The sequence below is a fragment of the Telmatherina bonti genome, assembly GCF_933228915.1.
Source record: "Telmatherina bonti genome assembly, chromosome: 8".
Lineage (NCBI taxonomy): Eukaryota > Metazoa > Chordata > Actinopteri > Atheriniformes > Telmatherinidae > Telmatherina > Telmatherina bonti.
In genome coordinates this window covers 28,592,783-28,613,447 of record NC_136626.1, presented here as the reverse complement: position 1 = coordinate 28,613,447, position 20,665 = coordinate 28,592,783, and the positions used below count along the sequence as shown (strand labels likewise).

At 37.7% G+C, this 20,665-nt stretch overlaps 1 protein-coding gene across 1 annotated transcript; it reads left to right on the top strand.

Moving 5' to 3' along the window:
• Positions 1 to 1,406: 1,406 nt before the first annotated feature.
• LOC306759938 (cytochrome P450 2J4-like) lies at positions 1,407 to 19,779 on the top strand (the record flags this gene model as incomplete). The annotated part of the gene is made up of 18 exons (XM_079245687.1): positions 1,407 to 1,607; positions 2,512 to 2,674; positions 2,776 to 2,925; positions 3,584 to 3,744; positions 4,048 to 4,224; positions 4,725 to 4,863; positions 4,960 to 5,147; positions 5,249 to 5,390; positions 5,749 to 5,919; positions 8,014 to 8,066; positions 13,756 to 13,918; positions 14,031 to 14,180; positions 14,436 to 14,596; positions 16,420 to 16,596; positions 16,681 to 16,819; positions 16,958 to 17,145; positions 17,928 to 18,069; positions 19,604 to 19,779. The coding sequence occupies 18 exons, from the start codon at positions 1,407 to 1,409 to the stop codon at positions 19,777 to 19,779; spliced, it is 2,841 nt and encodes a 946-aa protein (XP_079101813.1).
• Between the last annotated feature and the right edge of the window lie 886 nt (positions 19,780 to 20,665).

Below are 20,665 nucleotides of genomic sequence, written 5' to 3'. Positions count from 1 at the left end.
ATAAAGTCTTAACCATGGAGCCATGTCACAGCAGGATCTGGAAAAACTAGTCCATGCATCCATTTTCACTCAACTTAATTATTGTAACTGTGTCATTACAGGTCTACCTAAAAAAATCAATCAGCTGCAGCTAATTCAGAATTCTGCTGCTTTAGTCCTCACTAAAACCAAGAAAATGGACCACATCAATCCAGTTCTGAGGTCTTTACACTGGCTGCCTGTCTGTCAGAGGATAGACTTTAAAGTTCTGTTGCTGATCTATAAAGTTCTGAACGGTTTAGGACCAAAATACATCAGAGATCTCTTGTCCCATTATCAACCTACCAGACCCCTCAGGTCATCTGCATCCAGTCTTTTATCAGTTCCCAGAGTCTGAATGAGCTGTATTCAGCTTCTGTGCTCCACATGTCTGGAATAAACTCCCAGAAAGCCTCAGATCAGCTGAAACACACAGTTTATTTACGTAGTTAAGTAGGTTAGGTAGTTTGATATTTTTATTTAAGTCCAAATCTGCATGTGTCTTTTAAGCTGGAATAATCATGATATTAATACATTATCTGATTGTCTTTCTTTTTCCTTTTTTTGTTTCAATTCTAAATTATGCTTCTAATTTTCTTGTGTTTTGATGTCTCTTTAAAGCACTTTAAATCAACATTTTGTTAAATTGTATTATACAAGTAAACTTGTCCTTGAAGAGACAACACAACTAACACACAATGAACTGACAATAAATAAAGAAAAATCTGGACATATAGAGAGGGACTCATTAAAATATTAGATGCAGGTGTGATAAATTAATGGCAGAAGCAGGGAAAAGGCGTTATAGCAGACGAAATGCACAAGAGGAATAAAACTGTTAAATAAAATGGGAAACAAGAAAGAGCCTCAGGAAGAAAAAAGATAACCAGGCCTAATGACCAGCAACAGAACAAGAAAAAAACCAGCAGATAATGCTGGGAAATCTTGCACCTAAGGGGAAGGTCTAAAGTGACTGTTGCAACAATTTGTCCAATTAGCTGCAGAATGACTTAGTGCATGTTTGTATTTTGAATACTGAGCAAATATATTAAAAAGCTTATTTCACGCCTGTAATTTCATTAAAGGGAGACCGTTTATCCAAAGCAACTTACATATTATAAATGATTAATCAATGCATTTAACTTAACATGCATATCTTGTGGGTGGTAAAGCCAGAGAACCTGTGCATACACAGAGAGAACATGCAAACTCCACGCAGAAAGGCCACTGCTCAAAGCTTTCCCCAGTAAGGCCATAGTGCTAACCACTACACCACCATGCTGCCCTTTTCTCTAATCTCGCATGCTTGTACTTTGAACATAAGCTGTGGAATTGCTGCCAACATTGTTTGACCGACCTCAGATCAGTTATACAACTACGTCAAAGACATGGAGGCAATATTCAATGTTCTTGGCTTGGAATGGATAGACAGCAGGAGTGTTTTAATATTTGTCTGTGTTTTTCTGTTGTTGAGTGATGTTTTGAGAAACAGACGGCCAAGAAACTTCCCCCCCGGACCGTGGGCTGTTCCTTTTATAGGCGACCTTCATCGCATCCACCCCGCCAGACTTCACTTACAGTTCAAAGAGGTACGAGTTGTAAAGCAACATTTTTTAAATGCATAACTAAAATAATTGTTTCCAAAATGAAAAAAAAAGATATGAACATGAAGATTTGCACCTTCCCAAAACATATTTTTGGCAATACAGTATAAATAAAGAAAGCTAGAGACCAATAACAGTTGTAGAAGCAACATGGTTGTTATGCAACAGGTACAGGGAAATTATTAACCCTAATGTGGAATGTTAAATTGGACTTGAGTACTAAAACATTATCAGCCACAAGGTTAGAACTACTTTACCTGTTGTATTGCCTAAATGCCCTATTTACTTTCAATAACAACAACAATAATTAAAAGAACTTACAACTATGTGCTAGTTCAGCATTCTCTGTATTACATGTGTCTTTATGGTTAGGGTTCAGGCTCTTCGTTTTACAAAACGAATAACATTTTATCAGCACTTGACGTAGTTCAGAAATGTAGACCATGCACTGAGTTCCAACCTGTAGCCTACTGTAAAATATTTTATTTAGCCCATCAGAGATAAGAGCTAGGCTACCCCAGGCCAATATCATTTTTATGTCCAAAGATTTCAAACTGGTCACAAGCCTACTAAAGACTCCAGCAACTGGTCTTTTCACTTTGTTTACAGACAGTTGTTAAAAAAAGCAAAGGATAAGAAACAACAGTAAACATCATCCTTTTCATATTTTTGAAAGATATGTTTCTTCCATCCAGTTCAAAATGACCTGATACTTTACATCTCAGCTTCCACACCGGATTTATTGCTTAGGATCTTTTGGACATAAATTCTCAGTTTATGAGCTTTGCAAATAATTTCAGTCTGCTTTTGGTTAGATTTTACACAGCATCCCAGCTTTTTTGGAAGTGGCTTTGTAGATCATATCTGTGATGAATTCGTCTGTGTTCAGTTTGCAGAGAAATATGGAAACATTTTCAGTCTTCGACTCTTTGGTGGAAGGATTGTTGTCATTCGTGGTTACAAGCATGTGAAGGAAGCTCTGGTCCAAAGAGGGGAAGACTTCACAGATCGGCCCAGCTTACCATTGCTTGAAAAAATGGCTGGGAATAAAGGTGGTGTTTGTTGAGTTTATGTCAAATAGATGGTGTTTACTAAGACCGACAACTTTAGACTCTAAGGACTTCCAGGTAATGCTGTTTTGTTTTCCCAAAAGGTCTTGTGATGTCAAATGGCAACTTATGGAAGCAGCAGAGAAGATTTGCTCTTCATACCCTCAGAAACTTTGGTCTGGGCAAGAGATCCCTGGAAGTGTTCATCCAGCAGGAGAGCCGATATCTCACAGAGACTTTTACAGATCAACAAGGCAAAGAAAAAGAACTAGTTCATCATGACACATTGTGCTTCTTCTAATGTTCATTCTTTATTTATTCCATATACAAATTTATTTTCATTTTCCTCCTATCCAGCTTAGTGCATCTGATAAAAACCTATTGTCCATGTAGAACATCCCTAAGTGTGTTGTGAGATGCCCATGTGCAGTCTAAAACAGTGATTCCTGAACTTTCTTGCTCCAAAATGTCAAGTGTTGGCGTTCAGGTTCGGTTTGTGGCGACAAGCCCAAAAAAAGCTTCTCTCACCGAAACAATGCTTTTTCATATTTTTGATACAGCATGATTAATAACTTTGTTTTATTTAACATTAATGTGTTTTTAAAAAAAGTTAATTGCAAAGATGAATTTCTTTGCATTAACTCATAAGTTCAGTCAGCCCAAATAAAAATACCAAATTTATATGATAAGTGTAGATTTTTTGTTTCAGGGTCTTTTTTTTTTTTTTTTTTTTTACAAAATTCAAGCTAACCCTGAAATGATCTTGGAACATTCAATTTGAGAAATGCTGGTCAAAACATTGGCTAAAATTGAGTTCATATTTTAGATGTAGCTAATCACAAATTGTATGCTTTACCAGGGGGTCCTGAGTCATATTTCACCTTTTCTTTTCCCCTTTCCTTTATTTTTCAGGTAAGCCTTTTAACGCCCAGCTTCTGGTAAACAAAGCTGTGTCCAACATCATCTGCTGTTTGGTGTTTGGGAATCGATTTGAGTACACTGACAAGCAGTTCCAGTACATTCTTCAAACATTTGATGAAATGATGCGTTTACAGGGAAGCTTGGCTGTACAGGTAATTCTTTTAAGGGGAGGTGTCAAATATAGCATCCAATATTCTTTAAACAAGGATATAAATATATTTAGAACACATTAAACAGAGCTGTCAATAGCCAAATTAAATGACAATGGGTTTATGAATATTTTTTAGACTCAGACCAAAAGCCATCTGTGGGTTTAGCAATGGTCAGTTAGTAAACTAATGTGACATGCAGCATTATGAATCTCTCTTTGAATATTGTTAATTTAGTGCATTGCTTCCCCTGTAGGATGGTTTAACCAGGTAGACACATAAGATTATTGTCCTGAATCTCTATAGATATACAACTCAATGCCGTGGTTGATGAAGTGGCTGCCTGGAGCTCATCAGAAGTTATTCGTAGTCATACAGAAGCTGGCTGACTTCATGAAAATCAAGATCAAAGATCACCAGGAAACTCTTGACCCATCATCACCAAGAGACTACATCGACTCCTTCCTCATTGAGATGGGAGAGGTAAACTCTTTATTATGCATCTTCTTGGTCTGGTCCTTTGGCATTTTTATTTCACAATGAGAATTAGGGGTGAGAAAATCTAATACAAAATCGAAAACCGGGATTTTTTTGTTAAAATTAAAATGTAAAAATTTTTAATTGATTTTTTTTTTTCAGTTAAGTAAAATTAATCCACTATAAATTTTTTGTCATTTTTATTGGCTTTATTGATCTTTTTACTTGTCTTCTTGGGTATTATAGCAGCAGAATGATGGTCTGGCTACTGTGTTGGTTTTTTTTTCTGAAATCAAGAAAAATAACTAGCAAAAACAAAAAGTTTTATCATTTTTTTTTGTTTTAAATCTACAAAAATCAGCAATATTGAAGAATCTTGAGAATCGCAATTTAAATTGAATCTGCACCCAAAAAATTGGAATCGAATTGGAATCTAATTGGGACAAAAGCATTTGGTCACAGCCTTAATGAGAACACTGTTTCCTTCCATCTCTTGTGTCTGATAGAAGGAAGATGAAGTTTCTGGTTTTGATCGAAACAATTTGTGTTTCTGCGCCATGGACCTGTTTGGTGCTGGAACTGAAACGACCACAACTACTTTACACTGGGGTCTGCTCTACATGATTTACTATCCCAGTATACAAGGTGTGTGTGAGTGATGGTCTGTTGTTGCCAGCAGTCCCACACTGATCCATCCAGCGTTACAAGAAAATTACATGAGATTGTTTTCTCTGTGTGCAGAGAAAGTCCAGGCTGAGATCGATGCTGTGGTTGGTTCATCCAGACAGGTCTCCATGTCTGACAGAGAAAACATGCCCTACACTGATGCTGTCATTCATGAGATTCAGAGAATGGCAAACATTATCCCCTTCAACGTGTTCCACATGACAAACAAGGACACCACACTTGATAACTATACTATCCCAAAAGTACAAAACCACAAGTAAAACCTAATACATTTACCTACTTCCTAAATATTTAAGAATAAATATTACATAATTAATATGCTTTTCTTGTGTCATTTCTCTAGGGTACGATGGTATTCCCAACACTTGACTCCGTCCTACAAGATGAGTTGATGTGGGAGACTCCACACACCTTCAACCCTCAACATTTTTTGGACCAAGATGGTAAATTTAGGAAGAGAGAAGCCTTCATGCCTTTCTCTGCAGGTTAGTAACATGTTGCAGTCATTCAGTATTTTTTCCAGCCAGATCATGGCAGTAATAAAACTTGCTGGTATGGAGATAACTTATATCTAAAGTTTAACTATTAAGGTTCCATCATTTACTTTTTACTCAATTTGTATCTATATTTAGCTGTATGTTCATGTTGTCCATATTAATATTATCATTTAGAGTCAAGATTTCTTTATTTTTATAAAAATGTCCAACAAAATGCAGGACAGTTTACAAAAACTGCAGTTTAAGATTCGGGTCTGTGTTGTAGGTTGTTTAGGGTTTAGATTCCTATGAAGCTGCTGCAATATTCTGTGATCTATATTTTGACCAAAAATGTATTTATTGTTAGGTAAGCGTGGATGTCCTGGGGAGCAGCTTGCCAAGATGGAATTATTCCTCTTTTTTACCACTCTCCTTCAGAGGTTCACATTCTCAGCATCTCCTGGAGAGCAGCTCACATTGGAGTTCAACATGGGAGCCACTCGCTGTCCCAAACCTTACCGCCTCTGTGCCGTCCCACGTTAAACTTTCAACCATCTCAAACTGAAAATGTCAGTTTCACAATTCATCAAGCATAAGATTAAGCAGCTAATATTTACTTTTCTATTCTAGCCCCATCTCACCACCAATTGTAAGATGATCCAAGTTATTTTTGCAAATGTATTTTAACGACATGTAACTGGTACATCACATAATTCTTGTTCAGTATCAGTGTCTGAACTCACAAATGTGTTTTCGGTAGAATGATCAAAAATTCCCCTTATACACACTTGTAATCCTTGTGGAAAGTTTTACCAGAAAACTTAAAGCTGTTATAACTTTAAAGGGTGGACTGACATCATAATCACAATCCCCATAGATTAAGAATGGGATGCCTTTTCAGTTCATATGTATGTAAAGGAAGATGAGCAAATACTTTTGATGATATATCATATGTTGTCACATAATAAACCTGAAAGTTTTCATATGTCATCAGCAGTAGCATACCTGCTGTATTGTAGAAGAGAATTGTGGAAGCAAACTGTATTATTTCATGATGAACCCGTAGATTTGTTTAAATCCATCTACACTTGTCTTTTCAACACTCACTTAAATCTCCATGGAGACCTATCACTTCTAGAGCAGAGACGTCCAAAGTCCATCCTCCAGGTCCACTGTCCTGTAGGTTTTTCATGTATCCCTGTTCCAACACACCTGACCTCTGATTAATGGATCCAGCAGCCAATGACGCATCGACTGATTCATTTGAGTCAAGTGTGTTGGAGCAGGGATACAGGGAAAAACTGCAGGATTGTGGCCCTCAAGGACCAGAGCAGACTGTCTAGAGACAACCGCATCAATGCAGGGGTGGGCAACTCTGGTCGTCAAGGGCCGCAGTGTTGCAGGTGTTCAAAGTTTCCCTGCTACGACACACTTGACACAAATGGGTAATGGTTAATTAGCAGACTAGCGTTGAGCTTGATGCTAAGTAAGTCTTTATGTATGTCATGTGTGTTGCAACAAGGAAACAGAGTTTCCCACGTCTTCCTTAGTGAGAGAAATATCATCCATTGGATATTTTATCATTGAAACTAGTGACAAGCTCATTGACTAAACCACTGACAGAGCAGGTGTTTATGAGAGCTTCTTGTAGCATCAAGGCTTTTTTTCTTTTTGTACTGAAAATAGCTGAAAGTTTTGGGGCCTAACTTTGAGGAGAAATAATGACACCTGAAGATAAACCAGTTCTAATTACAGGCAAGTCTGTGCAAATTATATGTTAAATTTAGAGTGCAAGGATATTAATTCTGTAGTGTTTGTGTTGTATGATGTAAAAAAAAAAAAGTGCAAATGTAATGCTCTATTTCCTTAATAAAGGAGCATGAACAAAGACTCAAATAATGGAAACATATCACATGAAAGCATCACCAAGCAGCAACTTTTCAAATTTACTTTAATATGCAAACCAAAATGATAAGGAAAACCAAGATAAAAGCATGTCACCAACCAGCCACGCAGTGGGTCATAGGACTTTGTCTGCTTCTCCGACCCAAAGTCCAAACCTAATCTTAAGAAACAATCTTGAAAACAGAACTAATAGTGACTCCCAACTCAATTGAAAAGCGGCTAAAACAAAAAGAAGTTGCAGCAGCACAATGCTGGCATTGGTGCTGGCTCCCAGCACGCTGCCAACTCTTTGGTTTTATAATTCCTAGATGATTCCCTGTGGCCAGTTGCAGAGCAGGAAGAAGAAAAGTTAAATAAACACACACAAAGAAGAACACCCACGCTAACAGAACCATGTGCAAAAAGCATCACGAAAGATTTGTTTACATTTATGAATTTGAGAACTTTCTAAACAAAAACACTGAAATGCTTCATGTTCCACCAACGATGTCTGAAGTTTCAGACATCATCAATCATGTGATCATTTTCACGTGGGACTTAGCCAGAGTTTTTACTTGCTTTTAATAATGCGTGTATGAGTTTGTCATGGCTGCCTCACATTATTTCTGTGACTTTGAAGTGCTATGTTTGTTAATTTACTATTAAACATTTGCAGTTTAGCAGAGTGGCAATGGTGCAGGTGGGACAGTGGGCTGTCCTCAGTCTGTCATGTTTTGTCCTTATGCAGGACACAATGTAGGGACCAATTTGACCAGATATAAGGTCGCAGGGTCAACGGTGGTAAAAAATTATGAAAAGTCTCTAAAAAGAAGTGCAGCATGTTTGATTTGGGGGACAAACATCACCCATAATGAGTGATGCAACTGGTATTGTTTATTTTCTGCCATGATCTCCTCCTCAACGTCACACTCTGCAAATTTGGCAAATTGTCCAGTGACAAACTCTGGCTACTGGACAATTTCTATTTCTAGGTTGTGAGTAAAATCTATTTGGAAATACTGCATTGTAGTTCTTTTTTCACCTGGTTAACTTTTAATAAAACTCTATACTCTGTCAGTAATTGTTACAAAATTGAAACAAGAAGGAAGAACTTGTGCAAAACACTACACAAGACTTGCGATTTGTGTCTTTTTATATAATCATAGGTCAAAACATGGTCAAAAACATGCATGCAAAATTCACAAGGTAAGAAGGGTCATAAGGTAAATTAATTAAGATAAGCTTAACAAGACTGCAGAAACTTTTTGAGCTTTGCATTAAATTGTAGACAAAAAACTCTGAAATTAGTATTAAGCCATGTTAAATATTTGGTTAATTTGGACGTTTCATGTTTTGTTTACACCAAAGTGTTCAGGAGTTTCTCTCAATAAAAACATACAAAGCATATTCACCCAGTCTAAAAACTCACTTTCAGGAAAAAATTTACTGCTGTTTTACCCTTGTAGTTTGTATCGATAATTCTCTCCCACTACTGGCCATTTAAAAGATTTTGTTTCTTTTCTCTCTATCAAACACACAATCACATAACAATGAATAACGTGACCTGACCAACATGAGGGTGCTGTGTGACCACCTGAAGTAGAAAGGGCGTGACGGGAGACAGACTTGGGAAATTAATATATAAGCGTACCAGGCAGGCAGAAGAGCAAGTACAGATAGTTAGACATGGAGATTGCAGCTCTCTGTTCTTCAACCAACACACTGGCGCACAACGAAGCCTGTTGCAGCTTAGGAAAATCATTTTCTAATGTTAGAATGGACGTTTTAATAGTTGTTTACAAATCCCTCATCAACTCTGTTTGCATCATCAATATTTACATCTGTCAAGTCCAAAGCAACGATTTACTGGGCCACTAATCATGCGAATAAAATAACGGGTGAAAAAACAAAGAAAAGGCAAAAACATCACAATAGGCACTACCCAAACCCCTGCAGTTATTTCCAGCTATCACCATCAGATTGCTGTTACAAAGTACCCCCTATTAAGAAAAACTTTCAGAAATATATGTATTCCCATTGCATTCAGAAAGTCCAAAGTCGGTCCTCAGTGGCCGCTGTCTGCTAAGTTTTCTGTGTGCCCTGCTCCAACACAGGTGGCTTACATTAAATGGATCCAAAAGCCAATGAAGTTCTGCACAATGAAGGATTGATTAGAGTCAGAGTCAGCTGTGTTGGAGCAGGGACACATGGAAAACCTGCAGGATTGTGGCCTGATCTGGACGTGGACACCCTGGTTTACACCGTTATAGTCATATTGAGTTGAAGAGTTGCTCTTTTTTGTTCTTAAATTACTTGAGGTTTGGCTGTTCCAGTAATTTGGTTAAAGCTACGATAGTTGCTATAAGCCCCAAAGAGGACAGAAATACACTCCTGTTTCTGTTTGTAAGTAGTTTACAGTGTGCAGGAATATGAACTGAGGCGTTGCATCAGAGTTAGTTGTCTCAGCCAGTAATCCTCTACCGTGTTTATCACAAAGTTTGTCCATAGTAAGGGCCCTTTTTCACGAATAGAATAAAGGTTTCACAAATCAGAAACTTTGTTTTAATGAATCTGTATAGTATGCAGAATATTTCCGTCTAGATTGGAAGTGTTGTAGGTTTTTGTCAGGACCTGGTCTAATGCAGTCTGGTTGCCCAAAAATTCCGTGGAATTGCCCTTTACAGAAATGGCGACTCGGAAGCAAACTTCAGTCTCGTCCCATCTGGTGGGTCCTGTTTATTTAACGGTGACGTCAGTCTTGACAGGAAATTTCTGTCACAGGATTATATCGTTGCTGCACATTTGAAACATAAACACGAAATACAGTGAAAAGAAGTGAAGAAATGGAGGCAGTGTTCCGTGTTTTGGGTTTGGAATGGATAGACGCAAGGAGTATTTTGATTTTCTTCTTTGTTTTTCTGCTACTTACCGATGTTCTGAAAAAGAAGGTGCCGAAAAACTTTCCTCCTGGACCCTGGGCTTTTCCTTTCCTTGGAGACCTTCCTCGGATCCAGCCTTCAAGGCTGCATCTGCAGTTCGGTGAGGTATGAGTCCGTAATGATGACACAAACTTGGCTAAATGTTGTAAATATATAATTGCTCTACTCGTTACTCAGTTCTGTCATTGCTCTACTCAAAAGTCAGTCATGGCTACATACGTTTGTGTAGTCCTATGACTCGAAGAAAGTTGCATTTTCACGAATATTAGTCCGATTTGCAGAGTATGACGACATATTGAATAAATTACAGCCACAAAACTGTATGTACAAACATAACTGCGGCCAAAAGTAAGCCAGGTAGTGTGTGTTTGTTCATACATATATATATATATATATATATATATATATATATATATATATATATATATATATATATATATATATATAATCAACAATGGAAAGAACAAAGTATTTAATAAAAATATTTCATTCATTCAGATCTACAACGTGTTACTTTAGTGTTCCCTTTATTTTTTGGGCAGACAACAAAATGACACAAATTGTCATTGAAAATCAAACGTATTAACCCGTTGAGGTCTGGATTAGGAGTTATACTCAAAATTAAAGTGGAAAAACACATTACAGGCAACTTTGATGTAATGTCCTTTAAACAAGTCAAAATGATGCTCAGTAATGTGTGTGGCCTCTGCGTGCCTGTATGACCTCCCTACAACACCTGGGCATGCTCCTGATGAGGCGGCGGATGTTCTCCTGAGGGATCTCCTCCCAGACCTGGACTAAAGCATCCGCCATCTCCCGGACAGTCTGTGGTGCAACTTGGCGTTGGTGGATGGAGCGAGACATGATGTCCCAGATGTGCTCAACTGGATTCAGGTCTGGGGAACGGGCGGTCCAGTCCATAACATCAATGTGTATATATATATATATATATATATATATATATATATATATATATATATATATATATATATATATATATATATATATATATATATATATATATATAGAGGCTGGGGAAAGGTTTGGTCAGTGGCCTTTCTGTGTGGAGTTTGCATGTTCTCCTCGTGTATGCGTGGGTTCTCTCCGGGTACTCCGGCTTCCTCCCACCATCCAAAGACATGCATGATAGATTAATTGGTTATTCTAAATTGCCCCTAGGAATGAGTGTGAGCGTGAGTGGTTGTTCGTCTCTCTGTGTGGCCCTGCGATGGACTGGCGAGCTGTCCGGGGTGTGTCCTGCCTGTCGCCCAGGGCCGGTTGGGACAGGCTCCAGCTTCCCCGCGACCCTGAATTGGATTAAGCGGTTTAGAAAATGAATGAATGAATATATATAAGTCATAGAATACCAAAATAAAGTTGTGAAAACATTTGTTTCCTTATTTAAAATAAAGTATAAAAGTACCAAAGACAGACCAGAGTACCCACATTCCGACTTCCCCAGTTATGTAAAAGTGTTTTATCAGATGATCCTGTGTCATTTGATCATCTCCTCAACAGTAACAATGCATCCGGCCTCATCAGCTGTTGGTGTTGTCGGGGATTTGTTTCAACGTTTGCAATTGGTGGCGATAAACTCACAATGCATTTTGGCATGCTTTCCCACTTTCTTTCTGAATTGGGGCAGGAAGGGTGGGGAGGACGTCAGGGGTGTTTTGCTCTGGAATTTATGTTTATCCTCTGAGCTACATTCTTAACTTTTGACACACCCTCATCCTGGACTAGTCTAGATGTGCTCAGAAAAAAATCGCCTTTCAGCCACACAAAAATACTACTTTGTTTGGAAACTTTGTGACATAATGAAAAAGTGAAAACTTTTTCATTATGTCACAAAATTATGTCACACATTAAATTTTTTCTTTACATGTTTCTTGTGAAGGACTGAGCCGGCAAAGTAATAGGAACACAGGTGGCTTCAAAAGAAAAAGGTTTTATTTGCCCAAAACAATGTTTTAAGAAAGCAATAAGGCCTTAAAAAGAGGCCAGCCAAGCAAAACATAAATCAGAGTCCTAAAATAGCTAAACTAACAGATAAATAACAAAGTCAACATGACAAAAATCAGCTGACGTAACAAACAAGAAACAAAGGAGAAGTTAAATACTGGCTGATCAGACTAGTTACAAAACATACGGGGTAACGCATATGAACACACTAAACAGAGAAACAGAACGGTTAGTTTAATTATTCAAAACAAAAACTTCAAACAAAAGAAGAAAAACAAACTACTCAAAAGTGGAAAAGATGAATATAACAAACATTTAAAGAAGCTAAATTAAACTAATGATCCCAGCTCTGAAGGTGATGTCTTCAAAGGGCCCATAACACTTCCTGTCTGCTGGCTTTTCTTCTACGCACACTCCTGCCCCCAAGTGTCTAAACCGCTCCCTTCAGCACCAGTAACAATGTGCGCACTAACAAAAAGGAACTAAAGCATTTCAACTAAGTTGAAACTGCTCGCAGTTACCGCCTTTAGATGTGTGCCTCACTGTATGACTACAAAATGCAGGACAGTGGATATTGTTGGCCAGGATTATTATGACTGAAATGATAGATAAGAAAATGAGGGGGGGACTAAATTTATTCCGGTAAGGAAATTGTAAAACAGTAAATGTATAGTGTATAGTCTTTTATAAATCATTTTAAACTGTATTTCTAAGTAGATTAAAAGTATCAACTTGGCATCTCTCAGTACTTATTACTTCTTTGTTGTTCCTAAAGCCAATCATTTTTACTGAAGATATTTCAGGATTTATATAAACTAATTTATATTCAACTTTGGGAAGGTGTATGTGTATTACATGGCAAGTAAACCATATCAATCATTTTACGTCTAACTTTGGGTACTTGCAAATATGTGTTCAAATGCATATACAAATATCTAGAAATTACACACACAAAAGAAATGTGTGCAAGATAGCATCACTCTCTAGCGTAAAAAGGGGTGGTACTGTGGTAGGATGTAAATCCTGTTAGTAAAAGAAAATGAAAAACCACAGATTAGAAGAAGAGCAGCAGTGTGTGTTTTGTGTTTTTCGAGTTGTAATGTAAATAGTAATGCGGTCTCCAGCTTCTTCATTCAATATGCTCTTTATAAATAACAAAAACAGAAAGTTTTGTGCATGAAATGTTTAACTTTTTGTCATCACTCTTGTGTGCTCATTCACACAACTACCTGTGCATCGACATGATCCTGGCCTGGGGGGCCCATTTCTGCATGTCGACCCCTCGCCGATGCCTCGATCTTGTCCAGCAACTTCTCAACAAAGGCCGCAAGAATTTACTAAATTAAAAAATAAATCAAGAGACAGACATTCAATAGGTTGTAGATATGGTTTGTCTGAAGTGAAAGGGGAAATAAATATTTAAATGACTGATCATTTTTAAAGGGGACCTAGGGAGCAGCCAAATCCAGTGATTTGATAAGAAATGGTCACCCTTAATGTTTAATCAAGTTGGGTTTTTTTTTTTTTCGTTTTTCTTTAATATGTTGCCTGAAAAAGCATTTCAACTCCATGTTATTGTCTATTTTCAGTTTGCAGAGAAATATGGAAATGTTTTTAGTCTTTATCTCTTTGGTGGGCGGATTGTTGTCCTTAATGGCTACAAGACTGTGAAAGAAGCCCTGATCGAACGAGGAGATGACTTCATAGATCGTCCCACTGTTCCCTTGTTTGCAGACTTTATTGGTGATAAAGGTAATTTATGTATTTTATACTTGTTTACACACCAGCTGGTGTGTGCCACTTCAAGAGTGAAGTATCATGCTTTAAATACTTCAGGTTTAATAATGTTTTGTGTTCCTTGAAGGTATTCTACTAACGAACGGCCATCGATGGAAGCAGCAGAGGAGATTTGCTCTTCATACCCTCAGAAACTTTGGTCTGGGCAAGAAATCCCTGGAGCGATCAATCCAGCAGGAGTGCCGATATCTCACAGAAGCTTATGCAGATCAGCAAGGCAAGGAGGGAAAAAAACACTAAAATGATCCAAAATATGTTTTCTTACTTTTTTTTTTAATTATTATTATTTTACTGCTTAGACTTAATTTTTTTAATATAGAAAATGCATATTATTTGAAAAAAAATATATATATATATAAATATAAATATATATATATATATATATATATATATATATATATATATATATATATATATATATATATATAATATAATTTCTGTTTCCTGTCTAAACTTTCCTTTTATCAAACAGGGAAGCCTTTTAATGCCCAGACACTGATCAACAACGCTGTGTCCAACATCATCTGCTGTTTGGTGTTTGGGAATAGATTTGAGTACAATGACCAGCAGTACCAGACGATTCTTCAGGACTTTAATGACATAGTTTACTTGGAAGGAAGTGTGTCGGCACAGGTGAGTTTCCTTTGTAAACAGAGAAGAGCGCTCAGCTTTGCTCATATCAAAAGTTATGCAGAGCACATGAGTCAAAAGTGTACATTGATAATATTGTGGAAGAATCTCTTATTTAAGCATTTCTGTGCATTACATGGTGTCTTATGGCTAGCCATGTTGTGCTAGAGCATTGTTTCAATACATTGCTTCATGCCAAAAGTCACATGACCACACCAACTCAGGCCACTTTACATCATCTGTGCACATCAGGCTGAATGTTTAAGGATCTTGTCAGTCTCTCAGTGTTTAGTGTCAAACGTTATGTAAATCCTGGGTTTTTGAGTCGAGGAAACTGTCGTAGAAAATGCTTATCTAGAAAGGTAATTCAAGTCAGATGGAAAAGTACTGAAGAGAGCAGTGTGACCTGACCTGTGAGATAAATACGCCCTGTTTCTGTTAGACGGGAGACTTTTCTCCGCTTCTCTCTGTGAGAATGCAAGGTTGTATTTTATGCCATATTGTCATAAATCTATGTTAATCATCTGACCCGGGTCCATTGTCTCATGCTGGAATGACATCTGATCAAAGGTTTGATCTCTGATGTCTTTTGGGTTTGTGAAGCTGATAGTCTGCTCTGTTTTCATCCATCTGCCTTAATAACACATTCACTAAGTGGGAATTTAATCTCCTTAAATTCACCACAAAACTTTACCAGGGTGCACGTTGGTGTGGTGGTTAGTACCGTGGTCTCTCTATGGGGAGTTAGCATGGTCTCCTTGTGTATCTGTGGGTTCTCTCCTGGTAGGAGAGTTGAGAAAAAATCTGAGTCAAAGATGAGGGGAGGTCGATGACAGGCTGAAGTGATGATGCCCCTCTTAGTCGCATCACACATGCACAACCAGCAGACTGATTGGATCAAATATTTTGAGGCAATAAGTCGGTTTCACGCCATTTGTTTCAAGGTGATTCAGTGTTTCACAAAGCTTCAGTTTCACTTTCCATACTGGTGGCAGCTTTATAACAGGTGAGGGGGTCAAACAAAGAGCATTTCATATTTGACTATGATGTACAACATGTTGAACACAACAAACATGCTCATCTCCTCCTGAGCTCAGCTGTGGGACTGAAGCTTGAGACCGTCTATCTTGTTGAAAATGTGGAATTAGATTAAATTCCCACTCAGAAGGATACGATATTTAGGTGGAAGTTGAAAGCCGAGCAGACCATCTTACAACCCGAATAGGCATCAGAGCAGACGACAATTGTGATGTAGCCCCAAGAAAAGACGACAGACCCAGGTCGGATATTTAACAAAGATTTCTTACAAAATGGTAAAACAACAAGCATGCATTGTGTTAAGAGGGAAGCTGAGCAGAGACCACACACGATTCCAACATGCTTTCCAAGTCCACATATGTTTCCTATCAGTGTCAGGTTATTCTGTTCTCTTCTGTACTTTTCCATCTGCCTCACACGACAAAACTTTGTTTACATAACTACACAAGTAATGGTTGTTGTAGCACAAGCCTCTGCTGTTTCAGAGGCACACAATGGTGCAGAGGGAAACATTTCAGCAGCACAAAATGTTTTTAGTTGGCCTCTAAGAGGGTCTGGCAAACCATCAGACATCTCTTGACTGACTGACTTAGCTCCTCTAACTGCGCACCTTGCAGTACCTTGTTAGTTGTAAAGTTACTGCCTGCATTCCAAAAGAAAGACAATGTTTGTCTGCTAAAGTCAAATTTTGACCAAGAAAATATGTATCACCTGAAAAGGGTTTAACCAGATAGAAATATTATTTCCAGACTCTCAGATCATTTGATAATTATGTCTTTACTTTGCAGATTTACAACGCGATGCCTTGGCTGATGAAGAGGCTGCCTGGACCTCATCAAAGAATATTCACTCTGACGCAGAAAATCATTGATTTCATAGAAATCAAAATTAAAGAACATAAAGAAAGCCTTGATCCTTCATCACCAAGAGACTACATTGATTCCTTCCTCGTAGAAATGGAACAGGTGTGTTGTTTAGTTTCTCTTTGTTGGTCATGTTTTAATGAGACATGTTGTTGAATTTAGACTTTTTTCTTTTTTCCCTGATAGAATCAGGAGGAAGATTCCAGCTTCACGCTCAACAATTTGTGTCATTGCACTTTGGACCTTTTTGGTGCTGGAACTGAAACTACCACGACTACGCTGCACTGGGGGCTGCTCTACATGATCTACTATACTGACATACAAGGTGTGTGTGGCTACATCTACTTTTATCTGCTTTTCTTGATGCCATTTAGCCATGACTCTACTGTCACTGATGTGTGACAATTCTTTTCCTCTGTGCAGCACATAGACTTAAATGTTGTCCTGTTTTCACTGTGTGCAGAGAAAGTCCAGGCTGAGATCGACGCTGTGATTGGTTCATCCAGACAGCCCTCTCTTTCTGACAGAGAAAACATGCCCTACACTGATGCTGTCATACATGAGATTCAGAGAATGGGCAACATCCTCCCTCTCAATCTGGTCCGTGTGGCAAATAAAGACACCACCCTGAGTAACTACTACATCCCAAAGGTACAGAATAATTATAAATCAGGGTAATTATCCATTTGTTGTTTCCTTAGATTTTGGAGGACTGTTTTGCTTTTGATTTTTGTTTATTTTTGTTCAGTTTGTTTGTTTGCAAACCCCCCCCCCGCCCCACTAAATAGAAAATAAACTTTTAAATTAAATTAAATACTAATAAACCACTTACTTAAATGATATTCTTTAATCAAATAATGCAATGATGGTACATGTCTGTGGTTGAGGCATCGTTGATTCAGGCCAGCATGCTGGGAGCTGGGTGGTGCTGGGAGTTTGAGACGATAGTCAACAATAGTGGAAATGAAGGTTAGCATAGAAGCTGCTAAATGAAATGAAATGGGAAAAAAAACTTTATTAATCCCCAAAGGGAAATTTAATATTGTAGCAGATAATTAACTTGAGGAGGTCTTGTTCCGGAGGCTGATGGCTGCTGGCAGGAATGATCTTATGGTCATAAAGCTTCCAGTAATTACTTTTTTAACATGGTCCTGTGTAACAAGCCATTCAATGTATCAGGTTATGTTTGCTGATCTTCTATCATTTCTCATAAAAGTTACAATCTTAAACTCTAACTCTGTTACTATTTTATAGGGTTTTATCGTATTACAGGTGTAGAGGTAATTTTTCTAACTCCTCCAATTGTGAATTTCCAGAGTTAATCAGCTGTTAATTTAAGACAAATGAAAAGTTTGTTAAAACACTAAAGTCTAACTCGGATGAAGAAAGATGAATGGAGTTTATGTCCGTTTTAATCAGTAATATGTTTGCAGGGCACCATGGTCCTCCCAACACTGAACTCGGTCCTACATGATGAGTTGATGTGGGAAACTCCACACACCTTTAACCCTCAACACTTTCTGGACCAGGATGGTAAATTTATGAGGAAAGAAGCCTTCATTCCTTTTTCTGCAGGTGTGTCATATGTTAAAATTCCTAACGTAAGCTGCAGGCTGTTTCAGTTCATGAGACAACGTAGAAAAACAGTTTATAAATCTTTCAGTTATTTACACAAATATACAATAGTTCCCAGAAAAGGATTAACAGTATTTAATCAGTAAATTTGCAAAGGATAACCAGCGATATTCAGTCCTGTTCAGCTTTACTTGTATCATGCCAGTTTACAACAGTCATCTCAAGGGACTTTACAGTCATAATCAGTTGGAGCCAATTAAAAGAAATCTTGGTTAGTCCTCTTTTTTTATATTGACTGTGCTCACAATAGCCGATGCATTTAAATAAAAGAAAGAAATTTTCATGCTTAAGAAACCAAACAGATTTTATCAAATCTTCATTTCAGTTCAATTTCCTGAGTTGCTCACTGCATTATGGGACGTCCCCTTACAGTTTAAAGTCTATCTCAGCATAATTAAACGATGCTGAACCACTCATAATGGTATGATTTGTCAAAAAGGCAGGTTGTAAGGCTAATCATAAAGGTGAAGAGGGGTTGACCTCCATACCCAAAAGCGAAAGCTCCGCCTCCCAATCGCCTCTTGGATACTCAAGGAACAACAAGTAAACCTGCAGCCTGAAAGCATGTTAGGGGAAATAGGAAACTAAGGGAAGACACAATGGTCAGTAAAACATTCATATGCGAGGTGAGATATTTTAAGTTCTATTCTAAATCTTTTCCTGGCATTTGTCTTCTTTAGGACATCTTTGCAATCTGATCGGTTTCATCAGGCTTCAACAGAGTAACATCCGTATAACATGAATTTATTCCATGCTGTCTAATAAACCTAAAGACATCCAGATGCAACCATACAACCAAAACAATATTGCAGCCATATCCTTGAAAATGTGGAGTATGACATGGGTTTCTCCCTTCCTGTTTCCTCCTCTACTCCTCATGTGTTGCATTGGCTCAACTGGATCATGGAGTATATGCTGTAAACCAGCAGTGTAAAAACTCCAGTGGAACAAAATATAAAGTGTATTAATGTCTACTGTGACAAAGATAGAGTTGGTCCACATAGAATGGATTATAGCCGTTAGATGGAGAGCATTCAGCTCCTCAGACAAATACTTCTGTTTAAATCCAACCTCAAAACACACCTCTCCAAACTAGCATCCTGTAATTACTCTGTCTCACGGTTTAATGCTTGTATATTATCATTTGTTATTGTTTTCTCTGCTTGTTTTTGTTATACAGTGAACTTGAGTGACCTGAAAGGCACTTTTAAATAAAATACATTATTATGATTGTTTATAATGTTATTATTTGTGCAGAATGTGACTAAATTTGAGAATAGGTAATTAGACACAATGGCAGTGTCTTCCTGAATGTAGAATATTAATCAGATTGATGGAATATTGCTATCCATGTGAACAGGCCCATTGTCTCTGTTATATCTTCAAGTTGTTCCACAGCTACAGCTACATGCTGTGTTGTTGTGAATGTTGACTAAATGGGTTAATAAAAAAACATTATGTTGCATATTCTCAGGAAAGCGAGCATGTCTTGGGGAACAGCTGGCCAGGATGGAGTTATTCCTCTTTTTCACCTCCCTGCTTCAGAGGTTTTCATTCTCAGCCCCAGCGGGAGAAAAACCCAGTTTGGAGTTCAAGTTGGGAGGCACTCACAGTCCCAAACCTTACCGCCTCTGCGCCATTCCACGTTAAACTTCGAACTTTCCCAAACTGAGCACAGATACCCTCCTTTTCTTTTACATTTCTCTTACAGTGCTCCATAATACACTCCCCTTTTTCTGCAACCAAATAAAATACAGCTTAACATTTTTAAATCATCCTCTATACATGTAAATTTATAGGGAACTGTATTTCAGTATGTTCTCAGACTTTAGTCAAACCTGTTAGATGTGATGTTTAGTGACATTTAGTCTTTGTGAAGCATGAAGTTTGTAAAATAAAATATCTAAATAAATGCAAATCTTTTTACGTATAATTCATTCACACACATGAACTTCCACTTTGACCTTATTTGCCCTGATTTAACCTTTAGGTTTTTATCGGGTAGAGTATATATAAAAGTTGGCGGCCCTCATTTTTTTAGGTCTGTTTGATCTTAATCATGTGTCAGGTCGCACATCTGGGTTTCCCCTATAAAGCTTTTGGGCTTAAAGATGGAAATGAACTAATGGAACATAGTGTAACTTGAAAAAAGTCTCTCTGTCTCTTTTAATTCCTCAAACTTTTGTGAGAAGCTACAAACATGAGAAAGCAGACGAGCTTGGCGTGAAACGGGCCACCTGCCATCCTTGGAAAGGTAACTTTGTTTCCCTCCTCAGGGCATTACTTACAGACATAAACTACAACAGGGTAAGCTGTATTTTAAAGGTTGTGATTTTAATAATTATTTTTGTGTCATGATAAACTGTCTGCATCAGTACATCTAAGATTAGCTGTGTTACATAAACAAATGAAAAATTGCTCTTATAAGTATCAATGAAAGTAACCAGGTTGTGGTGAAGCAATAGTTGGCATATTTTTCTATGTACAAACCGACAGTCCATGCTGGGTTGATGATGGTTTCATTATCTGCTAACAG